At 44.7% G+C, this 21,407-nt stretch overlaps 1 protein-coding gene across 13 annotated transcripts in view; it reads left to right on the top strand.

Moving 5' to 3' along the window:
- Positions 1-21,407, top strand: part of MOK (MOK protein kinase) — an 89,288-nt gene that overhangs the window by 6,066 nt on the left and 61,815 nt on the right. For 8 of the 13 annotated variants that reach the window (XR_010137030.1, XM_024231817.3, XM_024231816.3 and 5 more), the window contains exon 2: positions 16,881-16,995. The exons of 1 other annotated variant lie outside the window; for it this stretch is intronic. Coding sequence is in view for 8 of the 12 variants with exons in the window: in XM_024231817.3 (XP_024087585.1) it covers positions 16,881-16,995 (115 nt within the window). In the remaining 4 variants the exon portion in view is untranslated. Of the gene's footprint in view, positions 1-13,926; positions 14,069-16,880; positions 16,996-21,407 lie in introns of those variants that run through there. 4 more of the 13 variants (XM_054530570.2, XM_063715741.1, XM_054530568.2 and 1 more) reach the window with 2 other exon arrangements.

Raw genomic sequence — 21,407 nt, 5'->3', positions numbered from 1 at the left:
TTTTTTTTTCCGCCATGGGAAGAGTTAAGTAATTTGTCTTTTTTAAATGCTAGTGTGTCCGGAATTGGTGGGTTCTTTGGTCTCACTGACTTCAAGAACGAACCCTCGGACCCTCGCGGTGAGTGTTAGAGTTCTTAAAGGCAGTGTGTCTGGAGTTTATTCCTTCTGATGTTCAGATGTGTTCAGAGTTTCTTCCTTCTGGTGGGTTAGTGGTCTCACTGGCTTCAGGAGTAAAGCTGCAGACGTTCGCGGTGAGCGTTATCGCTCTGAAGGTGCTGCATCTGGAGTTGTTTGTTACTCCTGGTGGGTTCGTGGTCTTGCTGGCCTCAGGAGAGAAGCTACAGACCTTTGCAGCGAGTGTTACAGCTCATAAAAGCAGTGTGGACCCAAAGAGTGAGCAGCAGCAACATTTATTTTAAAGGGTGAAAGAACAAAGCTTCCACAGTGTGGAAGGGGACCAGAGCAAGTTGCCACTGCTGGCTTAGGCAGCCTGCTTTTATTCTCTTATCTGGCACCACCCACATCCTGCTGATTGGTCCATTTTACAGAGAGCTGATTGGTCCATTTTACAGAGAGCCAATTGGTCTGTTTTACAGAGAGCTGATTGGTCCGTTTTGACAGGGTGCTGATTGGTGCGTTTACAGTCCCTGAGCTAGACACAAAAGTTCTCCAAGTCCCTGCTAGATCAGCTAGACACAGAGCACTGATTGGTGCATTTACAAACCTTGAGCTAGATACAGGGTGCTGATTGGTGTGTTTACAAACTTTGAGCTAGACACAGAGTGCTGATTGGTGTATTTACAATCTCTTAGCTAGACATAAAGATTCTCCAAGTCCCCACCAGATTAGCTAGATGCAGAGTGCTGATTGGTGCATTTACAAACCTTGAGCTAGACACAGAGTGCTGATTGGTGTATTTATAATACCTTAGCTAGACATAAAGGTTCTCTAAGTCCCCACTAGACTCAGGAGCCCAGCTGGCTTCACCTAGTGGATCTGACACTGGGGCTGCAGATGGAGCTGCCCGCCAGTCCCGCACCATGCCGCTGCACCCCTCAGCCCTTGGGCAGTCGATGGGACTGGGCACCCTAGAGCAGGGGGCGGTGCTCGTCGGGGAGGCTGGGGCTGCGCAGGAGCCCACGGCGGGGGTTGGGAGGCTCAGGCATGGCGGGCTGCAGGTCTCAAGTCCTGCCCCACGGGAAGCAGCTGAGGCCCAGAAAGAATTTGAGCGCAGGCAGGGCCGGTGGGCCGGCACTGCAGGGGGACCAGGCGCACCCTCAGCAGCTGCTGGCCCGGGTGCTAAACCCCTCACTACCTGGGCCAGCAGCACCAGGAACTCGTGCTGGCCCACAAGCGCCACATGCAGCCACGCTTCCCACCTGCGCCTCTCCCTCCACACCTCGCCGCGCCTCTCCCTCCACACCTCCCTGCAAGCTGAGAGAGCCGGCTCTGGCCCCGGTCAGCCCAGGGAGGGGCTCCCACAGTGCAGCGGCGGGCTGAAGGGCTCCTCAAGTGTGGCCAGAGTGGGCACCGAGGCGGAGGAGGTGCCGAGAGCTAGCGAGGGCTGCAAGGGCTGCCAGCACACTATCACCTCTCACTGGTATTTTCATGGAATCAAAAAAGGTACCTCAAATAATCCTTTTCATCTCCTTCTGTGAGCATCAACTTTTGTTTTCATTTTATTTATTTATTTATTATTGTTATTATTATTTTTGAGACGGAGTCTTGCAGTGTGGACCAGGCTGGAGTGCAGTGGTGCAATCTCGGCTCACTGTGAGCTCCACCTCCTGGGTTCATGCTGTTCTCCTGCCTCAGTCTCCAGAGTAGCTGGCACTACAGGCGCCCACCACCACAACCTGCTAATTTTTTGTACTTTTAGTAGAGATGGGGTTTCACCGTGTTAGCCAGGATGGTCTTGATCTCCCGACCTTGTGATCTGCCTGCCTCGGCCTCCCAAAGTGCTGGTATTACAGGCGTGAGTCACCGTGCCCAGCCTATTTATTATTATTTTTTGAGACAGAGTCTCGCTGTGTTGCCCAGGCTGGAGTGCAATGGTGCGATTTCAGCTCACTGCAACCTCTGCCTCCTGGGTTCAAGGTATTCTTCCACCTCAGCCTCCCAAGTAGATGGGACTACAAGTGTCCACCACCACGCCTGGGTAATTTTTGTATTTTTAGTAGAGACAGGGTTTCACCATATTGGCCAGGCTTGTCTCGATCTCCTGACCTTGTGATCCGCCTGCCTCAGCCTCCCAAAGTGCTGGGATTACAGGTGTGAGCCATTTTATTTTACTTATTTATTTATTTATTTTTTTTTTTTAGAGATGAGGGTCTTCACCATGTTGCCTAGACTGGTCTCAAAATCCTGGGATCTGGTGGTCCTCCTGTCTTGGCCTCCCAATATGTTGGAATTACAGGTGTGAGCCACTGTGCCTGGCCACCTTCTGTTTTTATAAGTAGATGCATTATCTAGCAACTGTTTCTCTTGAAATAAAAACAAAATGAGGTCAACTTAATACTGGCTTTGTGATAAATCCAAACCATAGAAGGTTTTGAGTTAGCCTCAGGACCTTCCCCTATTTGCCACAGTAAATCCTGGTTAACATTTTCTTAGATGGACATTCATACATTTTCTATGCATATTTTTGTGTATATACACACACGTTTATATATTGGTGTGTGTGTATATACATATAAATATATGGTTGTTCCTTACCCAAAATCAAATGGGATTACATTAAATATGTTGTGTTGTAGCTTGTAGGATGATGCATCTATGAAGATGTTTGAACATAGTTTTTTTTTTTTTAATAGATCTTGCTATTTTTTTTTTTTTTGAGACGTACTCTTAGTCTGTTGCCCAGGCTGGAGTGCAGTGGCATGATTTTGGCTCACTGTGCTCTCCACCTTCTGGGTTCAAGCGATTCTCCTGCCTCAGCCTCCCAGGTAGCTGAGATTACAGGCAGGCACCACCACGCCTGGCTAATTTTTGTATTTTTAGTAGAGACTCGGTTTCACCATATTGGCCAGGCTGGTCTTGAACTCCTGACCTCAGGTGATCGACCCGTCTTGGTCTCCCAAATTGCTGGGATTATAGGCATGAGCCACCATGCCTGGCCACGTGTTGCTATGTTGACCAGGCTGGTCATGAACTCCTGATTTGAAGTGATCCTCCCATCTTGCACTCCCAAAGTGTTAGGATTACAGATGTGAGCCATCACGCCCAGTCCAGAACATAGATCTTTGAATAATTCTTCAAGTTTATTAGCAGTGGACTTACTGGGTTAATAGGTGTAATTTCAATTTTAAAATTTTACGAGTTTTTGAATAGTTTTGTGTTCTTTTGTGTTTTCACAATGTTTGGTAATTCAGGTCATAATTTTCCTCACTATGTCAAATAATTAGTTGTGTACAGCCCCTCTTCATTGAAGCTTCCTGACCTTGTTTTAGTAATTTGGTTTGAACTGTTTAATCTCTTGAAGAGAATGGAAATTAGTAAGAAGCTGAAATCTTCTTCCTTGCATACTCTAGTTGTAGTCAGCAATTAACCTCCCCCAATTATTTTCCTCCCTCTGTTGGTGAAGCCCCATAGCTCTGATGCCTGTCACCCACCCTGATTAAGAACTTTATAAACAGCACATGAATAAAAATGTTTGGACTTGAACGTGACAAGTTTTGCATTTCACAAAAAGTGAATTTGACCTTCATTTTCACTTGTTAAATAAGGCTTAAATTCCACTTCAACAAACAAGCCTTGGTTTAATAAATGTGCATAGAATCTTAATACAGATGTATTCATTTATCTCCCTTGTTCTCTCTTTTTCATCCAGCTCTGTTATTTTAACGCCTTTGTCCTTGAGTCTGTTTTTTGTTTTGGTGCTTGTTTACTCTATTCCCAATAATGTGGGGCATGACGTTCATTTACAGTATCATAGCTCTGTGCCCTTCAGAGCTTTGTATCATGCTTTGTCTGCATTTCAGTGTTTCTTGTTTAATTTTGAAGGCCTATGAAAATATGCCAGATCTTGTTGGAGAGAACAGGAACTTTTCCCACGTATTTTTTCATAGAGGTGGTTTCTTTTTTAATCCCTGCCTCTTATCCTTATTTTATACCCCATACTTTCTGCCTACTAGAAGAGTCATGAGGGAAACAAGTGACCCCTTTATCTACCAACAGACACCTCCAGTGCGGCAAGTTCCATTATTGCTGGTTGTGATGGTTTAGAGCCAGCCTGGGACATTAGCACACACTGAATTTGTGTGCTGAAACCACTTTACAGTTCACAGTTGACCTATTTTTTTTAAAGCAAGTCTGCTTAATTTATCTGTGATGAAACACAAATTGGAATTGATTGTGTAAATTCCCTCTTCTCTTAAATCCGAATTCCTTAGTCCACAGCTTGACTTTCAGTGATTGACCTCCAATCCCTCCTTTGATTTTCTTTTTTTTTTTCTTTTTGAGACAAGGTCTCTCTCTGTCTGTCACTCAGGCTGGAGTACAGTGGCACCATCATGGCTCACTGCAGCCTTGACTTCCCGGGCTCAGATGATTCGCCTACCTCAGCCTCCCAAGTAGCTGGGGCTACAGGCACGCATCACGATGCCTGGCTAATTTTTTTTTTTTTTTGAGACAGAGTCTCGCTCTGTCACCCTGGCTGGAGTGCAGTGGTGCTATCTTGGCTCACTGCCAGCTCCGCCTCCTGGGTTCATGCCATTTTCCTGCCTCAGCCTCCCGAGTAGCTGGGACTACAGGTGCCCGCCACGACGCCTGGCTAATTTTTTGTATTTTTAGTAGAGACGGGGTTTCACCATGTTAGCCAGGATGGTCTTGATCTCCTGACCTTGTGATCCGCCCACCTTGGCCTCCCAAAGTGCTGGGATTACAGGCATGAGCCACCACACCCGGCCTCACGTGGCTAATTTTTTTGTATTTTTGGTAGAGACAAGATTTCACCATGTTACCCAGGCTGGTCTCAAACTCCTGGGATCAGGTGATCCGCCTGCCTAAGCCTCCCAGAGTGCTGGGATTACAGGCGTGAGCCACCACACCTGGCCCCTTCCCGTGATCATTATGACTGTCTTCCTTTAAAAGGATATTGTAGTTTTAAGACAGTTCATTTTAAGTTCATGTTTTTCGTGGCACTTAGCCAACACTTTCACTGATTTCTTAAAATTCTTGAAATGTTCACCTTTACACACATTTAATGTGTATTCATTGAGAACATTGAATAATGTAGATAATTATAATGAAGAAAATTTAAATCACCTTCAGTCCTACTCAGACATAGATACATTAAAAAATTTACATATTTATATTCAATCTTTTTCTTTTTTTTCTTTTCTTTTTTTTTTTTTTTGTGATGGAGTTTCGCTCTTGTTGCCCAGGCTGGAGTGCGATGGCACTATGATCTTGGCTCACTGCAACCTCCGCCTCCCGGGTTCAAGCGACTCTCCTGCCTCAGCCTCCCGGGTAGCTGGGATTACAGGCATGCGCCACCACGCCTGGCTAATTTTGTATTTTTAGTAGAGACGGGGTTTCTCTATGTTGGTCAGGCTGGTCTCGAACTCCTGACCTCAGGTGATCTGCCTGCCTCAGCCTCCCAAAGTGCTGGGATTACAGGCGTGAGCCACTGCACCCAGCTGTATTCAGTCTTTCTCTGTGCATGTGTTGTGTGTATGATCATTATCATCCTTTTTTTCACTTAACATGAAATTATGGCTGAACATTTTCCCATGTCATGAAATATTTTTTGAAAGCGTCGTTATCAATGGTTACATAATATTTCAGTCTGTGGCTATTTCATAGCTTGTTAGAACATTTCCTTGATACTGGATATTAAAGTTTCTGGCATTCTTACTTTTGTGACACTGTGAATACCATCTTTGTTTATAAAGTTTTTTGTTTGTTCGTTTGTTTTTTGTTTTTGAGATGGAATCTAGCTCTGTCGCCCAGGCTGGAGTACAGTGGCACAATCTCCACTCACTGCAACCTCTGCCTCCCAGGTTCAAGCGATTCTCATGCCTCAGCCTTGCTAGCGGCTGGGATTGCAGGTGCGCGCCACCCTCCTGGCCAATTTTTGTATTTTTAGTAGAGACGGGGTTTCATTATGTTGGCCAGACTGGTTTGGAACCCCTGACCTCAGGTGATCTGCCCACCTCAGCCTCCCAAAGTGCTGGGATTACAGGCATGAGCTACCACACCCAGCCTCAATGTGGCTGTTAATGTACAGATTCACTCATATACAAATTGAATGGTTTTAATACTAAAATAATATTTAATTCCCCAAGCTTTTTTTTTTTTTTCCTGTTGGTTTTTGTTTCTCTAAGTGTAATGGCACAAGAGAGAACAGATTGTAGACTTTCCCTTTAAGGGGTTTATGGCTTTATGAGGAGAAGGTGCATAGTGGAGCATGAGCAGTTCTGTAACAGGAGGACAAGGTGCACACAGAAGGAAGAAAGACATCTGCTTGAAGGCTTCCCAGACTAGTCCTGGAAGATTGGAATCCAGAGCACCATGTATTTGGTATTACACACTGTGTACTCCATAATTTCTTGTTTTTTTGTTTTGTTTGTTTTGTTTTGAGATGGAGTCTCGCTCTGTCGCCCAAGCTAGAGTGCAGTGGCGCTATCTCGGCTCACTGCAAGCTCCACCTCCTGGGTTCACGCCATTCTCCTGCCTCAGCCTTCTGAGTAGCTGGGACTACAGCCGTCTGCCACCATGCCCAGCTAATTTTTCACATTTTTAGTAGAGACGGGGTTTCACTGTGTTAGCCAGGATGGTCTTGATCTCCTGACCTTGTGATCCACCCGCCTCGGCCTCCCAAAGTGCTGGGATTACAGGCATGAGCCACCGCACCTGGCCTATGTACTCCATAATTTGACCATTGATATTTTCTAAACAAAAATGTTCCATTTCCTCCCTCCCTCTTTTATAAGGAAAGGACCTAAAATTAGGGGTATGGGGACATACTGTAAATTCTCAAGACTAGGGATTATGTTGTAATGATCTTTGTGTCTACAGTGCATGGCACGGTGTGTGGTATATAGCTGGTGCTAAGAAGTCTTTATTATTATTATTGTTACTTTTTTTTTTGAGACAGAGTTTTGCTCTGTTGCCCAGGCTGCAGTACAGTGGCGTGATCTCGGCTCACTGCAACCTCCGCCTCCCAGGTTCAAACAGTTCTGTCTCAGCCTCCCAAGTAGCTGGGATTACAGGCACAGGCCACCATGCCTGGATAATTTTTTGTATTTTTAGTAGAGATGGGGTTTCACCATGTTGGCCAGGCTGGTCTCAAACTCCCGATCTCAGGTGATCTGCCCACCTTGGCCTCCCAAAGTGCTGGGATTACAGGTGTGAGCCACCACACTTGGCTGCAAGCAGACCTTTCTAAGGAGAGAAGTCCCAGGCCTGCTGTGTGAGCTCTTCTGCACAATGAAGACACTGATCTTCTTGTAGATAAATTTCTGGGCTTTCCAGTTTAATTCATTTAAGAGAAGGGGTAAATTTTGGTAGTGTTTTAGCAAGCAGCAGCTATCCCTTGACTAGTACGAACAGGGCCTGGTAGGTCAGTATGAGGGTCTGCCTGAGGGCAGAAGATGTTTAGGCTGTTGAATTTTCCCACAAAGTTTCAAGTTTGGAGGCTCCTCAAGAAACTTGTCAAAATTACTTAATGAGGTTTTAAACTGTACAAATCAGTGGTCAGGGCCAGGGCCTGTATTTTGGTCCATTTCTTTTGCAGAAGCTTCTTGGAGATGCACCAAAGAATCTTTATTGCGTGGTTTTAGGATTTAATGGAATTTAATTAGGTTTCCAGTTGTAGAGAGGCTCTGGGACTTAGTTAAGGTATAGTTGTCAAGCAAGTTATGGCTTCCGGTTTTTTGTCAGAAGGCATATGGTACCGTGCTCTGTCCTGAAGGCTCAGTGGGGCTCACTCCTGCCTTACATTAGCCAGTTTCTCCCAGAAGGCAAGTGAGAACAATAAAGCTAGCAGAATAGTTCTGAAACCCTGCCTTGCTGGAAGCTAGATTAGTTCCTCTTTTATTCAGGGAAAACTTGGATAAAAGGGATTCTAATAGCATAGTTTGAAGATCTTCGGTTTGGGGATCTAGAGCAGTGCTGGGGGATGTTAACTGGTGTTCTCTGGTTGTATCTCACACCCCCTCTCATATACCCCACCTCCATTTGGAGACTCATCTCATATGCAGGGAAAGGCATTGAGGAATTCTGCAAACACATTTTGCCGTATTTAACTCTGTATTTCCTAAATTTATTTGCTTATGGAACCCTCTTTTGTGGAATACCCATTAGGGTTCAGGGATCCTCGTGTTTTGTAGTACTCAGTTTGGAAAAATGCTGGTCTGGAGATTCAGCATCCTCAGGTTGTTTTTCCTGGAAGTGGTAATGGAGAGCAGCCCTTCCTGGTGCAGTAGACCACCTTTCTTTTGCTCATAACACAGACTAGTTGTGACACTTGGCTTTGTCTCAGGCTGTGACTTTTAATGTACTGATTTACTCATACACAAATTGAATGGTTAATGTTCCATTCCCCAAGCCTTTTTTGTTCGTTTTTACTATTTTTTGTTTGTTTGTTTCTCTTTTTTTTTTTGAGACTGAGTTTTGCTCTTGTTGCCCAGGCTGGAGTGCAGTGGCGTGATCTCGGCTCACCGCAACCTCCTCCTCCCGGGTTCAAGTGATTCTCCTGCCTCAGCCTTCCTGAGTAGCTGGGATTACAGGCATGCACCACCACACCCGGCTAATTTTGTATTTTTAGTAGAGACGGGGTTTCTCCATGTTGGTCAGGCTGGTCTTGAACTCCCAACCTCAGATGATCCGCCCACCTCGGCCTTCCAAAGTGCTGGGATTATAGGCATCAGCCACCGTACCTGGTCTTTTTTTGTTGTTGTTTCTCTAAGTGTACTGCATTTTATCTCCTGCTTCTTGTAAGTTTCCAGGACCAAGTAATACTCAAACCCTTCCCGGAGGGTTTTCATTTCGAACAAGGAAGCCACCTGGGAAATAGGGTGGAGACCTGTTTTGAGAAACCAAAAGAGGATGTCTCATGCTAACCATGGAGAAAAAGAATCTAGTCTCCTTGTTAGGAAGACTGTTGAAGAAGTGTTCTTTATCCTTTAGTTCTTATTAAGAGAATTGTTTTAGTTTCAATTGTAAGGACCAGTAAGTCTCCTTACACCTCACAGTATGGAGACATATTATTATAATTGTTGACAAAGAAGGAGCTTGAGGGCTGGGTGCAGTGGCTCACGCCTATAATCCCAGCACTTTGGGAGGGTGAGGCGGGTGGGAAGCTGAGGCGGGTGGATTACCTGAGGTTAGGAGTTCGAGACCAGCCTGGCCAACATGGTGAAACCCCATCTCTACTAAAAATACAAAAATTAGCTTGGTATGGTGGCACACACCTGTAATCCCAGCTACTTGGGAGGCTGAGGCATGAGAATCTCTTGAACTTGGAAGATGGAGGTTGTAGTGAGCCGAGATCACTTGGGCAACACAGTGAGACTCTGTCTCAAAAAATAAATAAATAAAAAATAAAAAACAGGAGCTTAAGAATAGGAAAACCCGAGAGCAGGAGGGAATTGGCCCTCTTAGGAACTAGAATAGTATTGAAAGCAGATTGTTTTGCACCTCAGCAGTAAGGATTTGTAGACGTGCATATTCTGCCATTAATGAGATTTCTCAGTCTGTTTTTCTTTGTGATTTTCCCTGTATATACTCTTTACCATGTATCACTTCTGTTCGTTATACTCTCTGCTTATTCCTAACTCTTGTTTTTTTTTTTCTAATTTTATTTTGGAGTATAACATAATACAGAAAACTGCACAAATTGGCCAAGCGCGGTGGCTCGTGCCTGTAATCCCAGCACTTTGGGAGGCCAAGACGGGCGGATCACTTGTGCTGAGGAGTTTGAGACCAGCCTGGGCAACATGGCAAAATCCTGTCTCTACAAAAAATACAAAACAATTAGCTGGGCATGGTGGCGGGTGCCTGTAGTCCCAGCTACTCAGAAGGCTGAGGTGGGATGATCGCTGGAGAGTGGGAGGTGGAGGTTGCAGTGAGCCGAGGTTGCACCACTGCACTCCAACCTGGGCAACGGAGTGAGACCCTGTCTCAAAACAAAACAAAACAAAACAAAACTGCACTTATATTTAAGTATACAAGTTGGTGAAGTGAACATGCACATGAAACCTGCTTCCAGATCAAGAAGCAGAGTGTTACTGGTATGATGGGTGTCCCCTTCAGCCCATTCTGGTCACTTCACCCCACAAGGTAACCACTTTCTGATTTCCAACACCACAGAGTTGTCTGTTTTAATGGAGTTATTGAAATATACATAGCATAACGTTCACTCATTTAAAGTATACTGTTCAGTGGTTTTAAGTATATTTTCTGAGTTGTGTAACTATAACTATAATCTAATGTTAAAATATTTTCATCATCCCCAAAAGAAACCTGTACCCCAAAAGAAATGAGGAGTGGTTACTCCTTATTTATCCCACATTCCACCAACCCTAGGCAATTACAAATCTATTTTCTGTCTCTATAGATTTGCTTATTCTGGACATTTCATATAAGTGGGATCACATAATATGTGGCATTTTGTTCCTGATTTCTTTCACTTAGCATAATGTCCTCAAGGTTCATCCATGTTGTAGCGTGTGTCGGTACTTCATTCCTTTTCATGGCTGAATAATATTCCATTGTATGGATAGACCACATTTTGTTTATCTGTTCATCTACTGATGGACATTTGGATGCTTTCCACCTTTCAGATATTATGAATAATGCTACTGTGAACATTCACACAGGTTTTTGTTTGGACTTATGTTTTTGTTTCTCTTGGGCATATATGTAGGAGTGGAATTGCTAGGTCATATGGTAACTCTGTTTAACATCTCAAAGAACTGGCCAAACTGTTTTTCATAGTGTCTGCACCATTTTCCATTCCTGCCAGCAATGTATGAGGGTCCCAATTTCTCCACATCCTCACCAACACTTGTTATTATCTATCTTTTTGATTCTAGTGAGTGTGAAGTGGTATCTCATCATAGTTTTGACTTGCTTTTCCCTAATGACTAATGACGTTGAGCATCATTTCGTAGCCTATTGGTCATTTTTATGTCTTGTTTGGAGACATAATCTCCAAATGTCTGTCTGTCAAATCTTTTGATCACCTTTTAGTTGGATTGTCTTTGTGTTATTAAGTTATAAGACTTATTTATATATTCTAGATACAAGTTTCTTATCAGATATATGATTTGCAGATATTTTGCTTTTATCTGTGGGTTGTCTTTAGTTTTGCATGTTTTTGAACTTTATATAAATGGACTCATACAATGTGAACTCTTTATAATTAGGTTATTTTGCTTAATGTGATGTTTGTGAGATGTAGCCGTATTGTGTGTAGTTGTACTTTGTTTATTCTCATTACTGTATAGTATACCGTTGTGTGGATATACTACATTTCTTTATCTAGTGTATTAGGGTTCTCTAGAGGGACAGAACTAATAGGATAGATACATATATAAAGGGGAATTTATTAAGGAGTATTAACTCACACAATCACAAAGTCCCACAATAGGCTGTTTGCAGGCTGAGGAGCAAGGAAGCCAGTCCGAGTCCCAAAGCTGAGGAACTTGGATTCCGATGTTCGAGGGCAGGAAGCATCCAGCACGGGAGAAAGATGTAGGCTGGGAGGCTAGGCCAGTCTAGTCTTTTCACATTCTTCTGCCTGCTTTATATTCTGACTGCACTGGCAGCCGATTAGATGGTGCCCACCCAGATTAAAGGTGGGTCTGCCTTTCCTAGCCCACTGACTCAAATGTTAACCTCCTTTGCCGACACCCTCACAGACACACCCAGGATCAATACTTTGCATCCTTCAGTCCAATCAAGTTGACACTCAGTATTAAACATACATCTAGTCTACTGTTGTTTATCATTTTGGGTTATTAAAAACAGTGCTTCCGTGAACATTCTTGTGTCGGGCGGACATATTTCACTTGGGTATCTAACCTTCTAGGTCAGAGGGTGTGCCTGTGTTCAGCTTTAGTAGCTCTGTCTTGCTTATCTTTAACTCCTGCTTCCTCTTAGCCCATTTATGGCCCCTTTAGCCTCTTACTGTCTCATGACTTTTCAGCTTTGGTCAGTGTTCACAGCTTGACTCTCTGCATACTTATCAATTCATTTTCCTGTGAGAGCTAGTGGTCTACTTCTCTGCCTACTGGGTGGAGCCTGCTTAGCTTGACCACCTTATTGGTTGCGGTTTGCCTTTCTTGCCCCAGTGAGTTGTGACCGAAAAGGGTGGTGACAGAACGTGGCTGCTCTGGCACATGATTGATATTCCTGGTACTCAAATATAAGTAAAAAAGAAGTAAAATAAGTTAAAGTAAAACATAGCAAAACATAGAAAAGGCAAGCCAAATACTTTAAAATTCTGCCACAATAATAAAAAAAAAAGAGAGTTGGGATTCAGCAGGGACTTGGATTGCAAATGAGAATAGCCGGCAGACCCTGTGCATGTGCAGGTGAAATTCCTAGGGAAGACCACCCATCTCTGCTGGCCAGGCCCAGGCAGATGGGCTGGGGCCCTGGCCTTGGAAAGACACTTGACGTTCCTGGGCAGGAGAGGCAATTTGCATTTCTGTTTAGGTAAGATTGCTCTTTTGCTTGAAACCCAAAGAAAACGTCTGATGTATAAAACTTACTGGCTTCTTGTTTGTTACAGAGGGGCTTAGGTCTGTCCAGAACCATGTCCATTTGCTCCTCTCCCCTCTTCTCTCCTGCACTTTACAGTTGCACCACCACACCTAGGCTGGACTCGAACTCCTTGAGCTGAAACAATCCTCCCACATCAGCCTCCCAAAGTGCTGGGATTATAGGTGTGAGCCACCACGTGTGGCCTTATTTTTTGTTTTGTTTTGTTTTTATTATAGAAAATTTCAAGCATGCCAGAAGTATAGAAAATTAAATGGAGTAAACCCTCATAAATCCTTTTTTTTTTTTTTTTTTGAGATGGAATCTTGCTTTGTTGCCTAGGCTGGAGTGCAGTGGCACGATCTCAGCTCACTGCAACCTCCGTCTCCTGGGTTCAAGTGATTCTCCTGCTTCAGCCTCCTGAGTAGCTGGGATTACAGGTGTGTGCCACCACGCCCAGCTAAGTTTTTTTTTGTTTTTTTTTTTTTGAGACGGAGTTTTGCTCTGTCACCCAGGCTGGAGTGCAGTAGCGCAGTCTTGGCTCACTGCAACCTCCGCCTCTCGGGTTCAAGTGATTCTTCTGCTTCAGCCTCCCAAGTAGCTGGGACTACAGGCGCGCGCTGCCATGCTCGGCTAATTTTTATATTTTTAGTACGATGGGGTTTCATCATCTTGGTCAGGCTGGCCTGGTCTTGAACTCCTGACCTCGTGATCTGCCCGTCTCAGCTTCCCAAAGTGCTGGGATTACAGGCATGTGCCACTGCGCCTGGCCAAGTTTTGTATTTGTAGTAGAGATGGATTTTCGCCATGTTGGCCAGGCTGGTCTCGAAGTCCTGACCTCAGGTAATCTGCCTGCTTCGGCTTCCCAAAGTGCTGGGATGACAGGCGTGAGCCACCACGCCCACTGAACCCTCATAAATCTATCACCGAATTTCAGCAGTGATCAGCATTTTACCATTTTCCCCACCACCATCTTTTCTGGGGGAGGAGTATTTAGTTTTTGTTATTTTGAAATAAAATAGTGAAAATCGTGCTCTTATTTCAAAAAACAACATTGTGGAAAATATCTAACTTAGAAAATGAGACACCTGTAACCTCAGACAGAGCCACTGTTAATTCTGTGTGTGTGTATAGTTTTTAAGGACATTATTATTATTATTACTATTATTATTATTATTATTTGAGACGGAGTCTCACTTTGTTGCCCAGGCTGTAGTGTAGTGGCACAATCTCAGCTTACTGCAACCTCCACCTCCCAGGTTGAAGTGATTCTCCTGCGTCAGCCTCTCAAGTAGCTGGGACTACAGGCACCTGCCACCCATTATTTTAAATATTTACAGTATATTCCATTATACAGGTAAACCATATTAATCCAGTTTCCTATGGGGGCCATTTGGGTTATCAGCTTAACTGTATTGATTAATGGTGCAATCATTAATCTTCCTATCACATGTACTTGAACAAGTTATTTTTTTTTCTTTTAGACAGGGTCTCCCTCTGTCGCCCAGGCTAGTGTATAGTAGTGCGATCCCTACTCACTGCAGCCTCAAACTCCTGGGCTCAAGTGATTCTCCCACTTCAGCCTCCTGAGTAGCTGGGATGACAGGCATGCGCCATTGAGTCTGGGTAATTATTTTTTGTAGAGACGGGGTCCATGTTGCCCAACTTGGCCTTGAACTCCTGGGCTCAAGTGATCCTCACCTTGGCCTCCAAAAGTGCTGGGATTACAGGCGTGAGCCACCGCGCCCGGCTGGAGGATGCACGTCTTAAAGATTTGATAGGTTCTGCCAAATTGCCCTCCAAAGACACTATGCCAGTTTATAATTTCAGCCGTAGTGAATGGGAATGTACAGGGGTATTTTATTTTATTTTTTGAGACGGAGTTTTGCTTTTGTCCCCCAAGCTGGAGTGCAGTGGTGCGATCTTGGCTTGCTGCAACCTCTGCCTTCCGGGTTTGAACAATTCTTCTACCTCAGCCTCCCAAATAGCTGGGATTACAGGTGCGCACCACCACACCCAGCTAATTTTTGTATTTTTAGTAGAGATGTGGTTTCACCATGTTGTCCAGACAGGTTTCGAACTCCTGGCCTCAAGTGATCCACCGACCTGGGTCTCCCAAAGTGCTGGGATTACAGGTGTGAGCCACCACCTGGCCAGGGATATTTTAAAGTAAATCCCAATTATTGTATCATTTTCATCTGGAAATACTTCTGTATTTCTTGCTAACAGATAAGGACATTTTTTGTGTTTTGACATAACCATTATCACTTCTGAAAAATGAGTACCTTTTTACCGATGGGTTTGTTCAAATCAGAATTCAGACAAGGCATTCAAAATGTGCATGTGGAAAGGAATACTGAAGAGGATGCCAACCTTCAGCGCTGCAGTTTTGAAAACCTGTGAATTAGGTGCAGTGGCTCATGCTAGCCACTTGGGAGGCTGAGGTAGAAGTTTAGGCTTGAGCCCAGGAGTTTGAGGCCAGTCTGGGCAACATAGCACGACCCCATCTGCTTTGTGCAGATGCAGGTTTGGGGCCTGAAGTGAAGGCCTCTTTTACTCTAGGCTTGTTTCTGCCGCAATCTAAGTGATGTTTAAAGATTTCTGGTCTGTTTTCTTCTGGTCAGTTCCACACCCAAGGTTCTCTTCTAGATCTAGTTCTCAAGCCTGTGTATTTTTTTTTTTTTTTTTTTTTTTGAGATGGCGTCTCACTCTGTAGCCCAGGCTGGAGTGCAGTGGTGTGATCTTGGCTCACTGCAACCTCCACCTCCCGGGTTTGAGGTATTCTCCTGCCCCACCCTCCCGAGTGGCCGGGACTACAGGTGCATGCCACCACGTCTGGCTAATTTTTTGTATTTTTAGTAGAGACAGGGTTTCGGCATGTTGGCCAGGCTGGTCTGGAACTCCTGACCTCAGGTGGGTGATCTGCCTGCCTCGGCCTCCTAAAGTGCAGGGATTACAGGCGTGAGCCACCGCGCCTGGCCCCAAGCCTGCCTTATTTCTTTGTGGCCTCGCTCATGTGCTTTTGGGTCTCAATTTGTAGGAGCTTCCTTGAAGCTTTCTGAAACAAATGCCCGGAGAGTGTAACTGCCTTCCTGTGCTCTCAGCCATTTGTTCAATGTAGAAGGCTCACAGACTGTCTCTGCCAATGTTTTTGCAGTCTTACTCTCCTATTATTTGGGCTGTAGAAACTTTTACAACTGGTGAGACTTTTGCTCTGTAGATTTTATTTATTCCTTCCATTTCTGCTTGAAAAGTGGTATAGCCATTCTTGCCTGTACTTATCTTTGTCTTGAAATAGCTTGCTAAGGCAGTCAGTAATAATTAGCATACTCCATCATTCTGACTCTTCCCACCACTTTCCTTAGGCCAGCAGGCTCAGCGGACACTGGGTCCATGAAAGGCAGCAGTGAGTGCAGGCATTCCTTTAAGTGGGCGATATTTCATCATGATATGCCAGGCTCTCTAGCATTTTGCCACCTGACCAATAAGCCAAACTAACATATTTTAGACTTTTGTTCACAGCAGCACCCCACATCAAGGTGCTCAGTTGTTGTCAGTCAGGTTTTGGTCAGGAAAATGGAAACTACCCTAGGTATCAAGCAGGAAGGCATTTAACATAGTGATCTAGAGGGTTACAAAACCATTATCAGGGCTGGGGTGATGTGGTGGCAGCACAGCCAGGGAAAATTGCTGTTAGCTTTCAGAAAATTAGGAAGGGCAAGAATCCGTAGGAAACTTGCGGATCAGCTGGGCCCTCTATAGGACCAGGGAAGGTGAATTTCAGGAGATTCCTTAGAGGCTGCTGGTGCAATATGACATCAGCCCAGAGCCTAAGCTCACGCCCATGCCCACCTCTGCTGGAAGAATCCCACCTCTGCTGCTCCTCTATCTTCTGAATCTTGTAGGGTAGCTGAGCCTCTCCTCACTGGCCAGGATCCAGATAAGGTGGTTCCTGCTATACAAGGGAGGGCACAGACTGGGAGGAGATGATGCTTTGTTCCAGCTTCCCCTAAAGTTGAGGGGACCACTAAATCTTACAAAGATAGGAGAAACAATTCTCAGTATATTGCTGTTTAAATTATCTTATAGATTAAAAGTTTACTGTCTGGAAGTGAATACAAGTGTATGCATAAATAATATTTTATTTTTGTAATCATTTTTATTTATAGACTATAAAGCCATTGGCAAAATAGGAGAGGGAACGTTTTCTGAGGTTATGAAGATGCAAAGCCTGAGAGATGGAAACTACTATGCGTGTAAACAAATGAAGCAGCGCTTTGAAAGGTAGGCCACAGAGATGCACTTGGGACCAAACACAGATCCAGGTTTCAATCAATAACGGCGACTTAATATTAGGGGGGAACTTTATTGATTTAATAATATGTAAGATACAATCAGATTTCTTTGGGCAGTGAGGGTTATATGCTAATGTTATGTTTATCATACTGGACTTTACTCATATCCAGGCTTACTGTAATATCAGTGATGAATGACCATAAAAAAGTTTGTTTCAAAAGTGTGTCTCACCTTAAACAGTCTGTATGTTCCTAAAAGTTATATATGTGTTGGATTTCTTTTTTTTTTTAATTAAAAAAACAGCAAAAAAATTATATATCAACCAATGGAACAGGATAGAGAGCTCGGAAGTGAACCCTTTATGATCCATTTGATTTTGTGATCCATTGATTTTTTTTTTTTTTTTTTGAGACAGAGTCTCACTCTGTCTCCCAGGCTGGAGTGCAGTGACACAATCTTGGCTCACTGCAACCTCCGCCACCCCAGTTCAAGTGATTCTCGTGACTTAGCCTCCTAGTAGCTGCAACTGCAGGCATGTGCCACCAAGCCCGGCTAATTATTATTTTTTTAAGTATAGATCAGGTTTCACCACGTTGGCCAGGCTGGTCTTGAACTCCTTGGCCTCAAGTGATTGGCCTGCCTTGGCCTCCCAAAGTGCTGGGATTACAGGCGTGAGCCACTGTGCCTGGGTTTTTGTATTTTGTTTTGTTTGAGACAGGGTCTCACTCTGTCATCCAGGCTGGAGTGCAATGGCTCGATCTCGGCTCACTGCAGCCTCCACCTCCCAGGCTTAAGCGATCTTCCCACCTCAGTCTCCTGAGTAGCTGGGACCACAGGAGCACACCACACGCCTGGCTAATTTTTGTATTTTTTGTAGAGACGGGGTTTCACCGCGTTGCCTGTGCTGGTCTTGAACTCCTGACCTCAAGGTATCTGCCTGCCTTAGCCTCCCAAAGGGCTGGGATTACAGGCATGAGCCACCGTGCCTGGCTGTGTGTTGGACTTCTATAAATGCAACCTTAGTCTAAATGTATTAGAGGTCCTTGCAATTTAACTAACTGTGAATAAATTAATATATTAATATTACATTAATATAAGTGACAGGCATGAGCCACCGTGCCCAACCTGAGCCATCACACTCAGCCTGAGCCACTACACCCAGCCTTCATTTTTTAATTAATTAGTTAACTTTTAAAATGGAGATGGGATCTCACTGTGTTGCCCAAGCTGAGCTTGAACTCCTAGGCTCAAGTGATCTTTCTGCCTCAGCCTCCCAAAGTGCTGGAATTATAGGTGTGAGCCATCACATCTGGCCAAGAACTGTAATTTCATCCTCATGACATCTGGATAGAGTAGTTATCCTTGTTTCGTACATGAGGATAGGTGCTTAGAGATGTGAGGTAATTTGACATTTTTTCTAGATCACTGGGTGGGCAGAGCCAGATGTGAACCCAGATTCTGCTAAGGTAAATCCTTGTTCTTCACTGCCCAATGCATATGGCAGTTTACCTACCACTAGGAAGACTGAAGCCACCAAGTGTTCTGCTCCTTCTCTTCTAGCACTTCTTCCTCTCTATGCATTCTGCATTCTCTGTGTTTCTTTATCTTTCCCTGACTCCATCTTTACTTGTAAACCACTGATGAGAGAGAATTATATGCACAGTGTACTGATTATCCCGTATCTAAAGAGGAGACAGCTGGATGGTATGGCTCACACCTGAAATTCCAGCTACTTGGGAGGCTGAGGCAGGAGGATTGCTTGAGCACAGGAGTTCGAGATCAGCCTGGGCAACATAGCAAGACCCCATCTCTACAAAAATTAAAAAAAGAACAGACTTCCTTAAACAGCCACCTTTGACCCAAAGTTGCCAGTACAGGACGGACTTTGAACAGTAGGGTGTGATGCTTTTTTTTTTTTTTTTTTTTGAGTCAGGGTCTCACTCTGTTGCCCAGGCTAGAGTGCAGTGGTGTGATCTCAGCTCACTACAACCTCTGCTTCCAGGGCTCAAGCGATTCTCCAGCCTCAGCCTCATGAGTAACAGGGACTACAGGTGTGAGCCACCAAATGCCTAGATAATTTTTATAATTTTTTTTTTTTTTTGAGACAGAGTTTTGCATTGTCACCTAGGCTGGAGTGCAGTGGCGTGATCTTGGCTCACTGCAACCTCTGCCTCCCAGGTTCAAGCAATTCTTCTGCCTCAGCCTCCCGAGTATCTGGGACTACAGGCATGCGTCACAGCACTTGGCTAATTTTTGTATTTTTAGTAGAGATGGGGTTTCACCATGTTGGCCCGGCTGGTCTCAGACTCCTGACCTCAAGTGATCTGCCCACCTTGGCCTCCCAAAGTGCAGGGATTACAGGTGTGAGCCACCATGTCCAGCCTAATTTTTGTATTTTTGTAGAGACAGGGTCTCGCCATATTGCGGCTGGTCTTGAACTCCTGAGCTCAAAGCGATCCACTTGCCTTGGCCTCCCAAAGTGCTAGGATTACAGTCCTGGGTCCAGCCTCTATCAAATAAGTTTAGAATGTTCTAAGGAGCAGTTCTCTGGCGGGTGAAGAACACTCAGTTTATTGAAGTTCCTTCTCATGCCTCCTCAGGCCCTGGGAAGATTGTGTGGTTACATAACGGACGTGGTTTCCCGGTGATGAAGCACATCCTGGGTCTGCCATCTGCCGGATTCCTCACACACCGAAAGTGCCTGGTCCACCTGAATCTTGGTTTCCTTGTCATAGTGCTTGACGATTAAGCAAAGGAATGAACAGAAAACTAACAAGGCGGGGCACATGGCAAATGTGCAGTGGATGATGGCCTTCCTTACTGTATGCATAATCATTCGTTGTATTTCAGAAACAATTTGTGTTCTTTGCCTTTAACTTCAAAAGCAGTTGATTAGAACACATCCCACAGGTTGGCCCAGCATGGTGGCTCATGCCTTGTAATCCCAGCACGTTGGAGGGCCTAGGTGGGAGAATCGCTTGAGCCCAGGAGTTTGAGACCAGCCCGGGCAACAAAGAGAAACTCTGTCTCCACAAAAAAATTTTAAAAATCAGCCGGGCACGATAGTGTGTGCCTGTGGTCCCATCTACTTGGGAGGCTGAAGTGGGAGGATCTCTTGAATCCAGGAAGGTGATGCTGCAATGAGTTGTGTTTGTGCCACTGAACTCCAGCCTGGGCGACAGAGTGAGATCCTGTCTCACTCTGCCTTCTTTGACAAGGAAGCCAAAATTCCGCTGGACCAGGCACTTTTGGTGTGTGAGGGATTTGGCAGAAAGCAGATCCAGGATGTGCCTCACCACCAGGAAACCATGTCCGTTAGGTAACCGCACACACGCAAAAATCCGTTTCTGCTTGCTTATCATTATATAAATGAATCCTCAGAGTCACCTTGCACAGTTGTGTGGGTGGTGTGAGGAATGTGAAGCATTAGTAGCAGAAAGTCACACTGAGTCACTTGGGCAGCATGAGGTTGGTATTTGGAACCTCTGACCCCTACCCCCTCCAGTATTACTTCTGCTCCTTTCCTCTGCTTTATTTCAAATAGAAACAGATGGCTTTTGCAGTAATCTTAGTTAATATGAAGTTAAAGAAAGGTAAAAAAAATACACATAATGGATTAGTACTGTGGCAGGGAGGGAGGGCACTTTCACTCCTGAGCATTGTTTGCCTTTTGAGTCACTCAAGGACTTAGGGATAAGAAAGTTAGTTAGTTGCCTGAGGCCTCAACAGAACTGAGTCGTTTTGTATCTTTTCTGGTATATCCTCAGAATTTTCCTCCACCAATACTCGCCAAAAGTACACAATTAAGAATAGGCTCTCTTTGGGCACAGTGGCTCTCACACCTGTAATCCCAGCACTTTGGGAGGCCAAGGTGGGCAGATCAGTTGAGCCTGGAAGTTCAAGACCAGCCTGGGCAACATGGCAAAACCCCCGCTCTACCAAAAAAAGAAATAAAAAAATTAGCTGGGCATAGTGGTGGTGCCTGTAGTTCTAGCTACTCAGGAGGGTGACGTGGGGGGATCGCCTGAGTCCTGGAGGTTGAGGTTGAGGTTGCAGTGAGCCATGATTGTGCCACTGCACTCCAGCCTGGGTGACAGAGCAAGACCCTGTCTCAAACAACAACAACAACAAAAAACGGTTCTCTTTTGCTATTCTTTTAGTCTATATTTTTCCTATAGAAATAGAAGAAATGGAGTGAGTCTCTTAAAAAAAATCCCTACTCTTGGTATTTGTAGGATCTCCCTTTGTGCCCCGAGGCAGTGACATTGGCACAAGTCTGCTAAACCTGGGGTTCAGTGTAGGGTTACTAGCTTTGACTCTAAAGGTCAGAACTAGCAGCTCTTCCACTTCAGTTAATGCGATCTTGGACAATTCCATAAGTTCTCCGTGCCTCTGTTTCT

Source organism: Pongo abelii, chromosome 15 (genome assembly GCF_028885655.2).
Source record: "Pongo abelii isolate AG06213 chromosome 15, NHGRI_mPonAbe1-v2.0_pri, whole genome shotgun sequence".
Classification (NCBI taxonomy): domain Eukaryota; kingdom Metazoa; phylum Chordata; class Mammalia; order Primates; family Hominidae; genus Pongo; species Pongo abelii.
The sequence above is the reverse complement of the archived record's forward strand: the minus strand, read 5'-3'. Positions and strand labels throughout refer to the sequence as shown.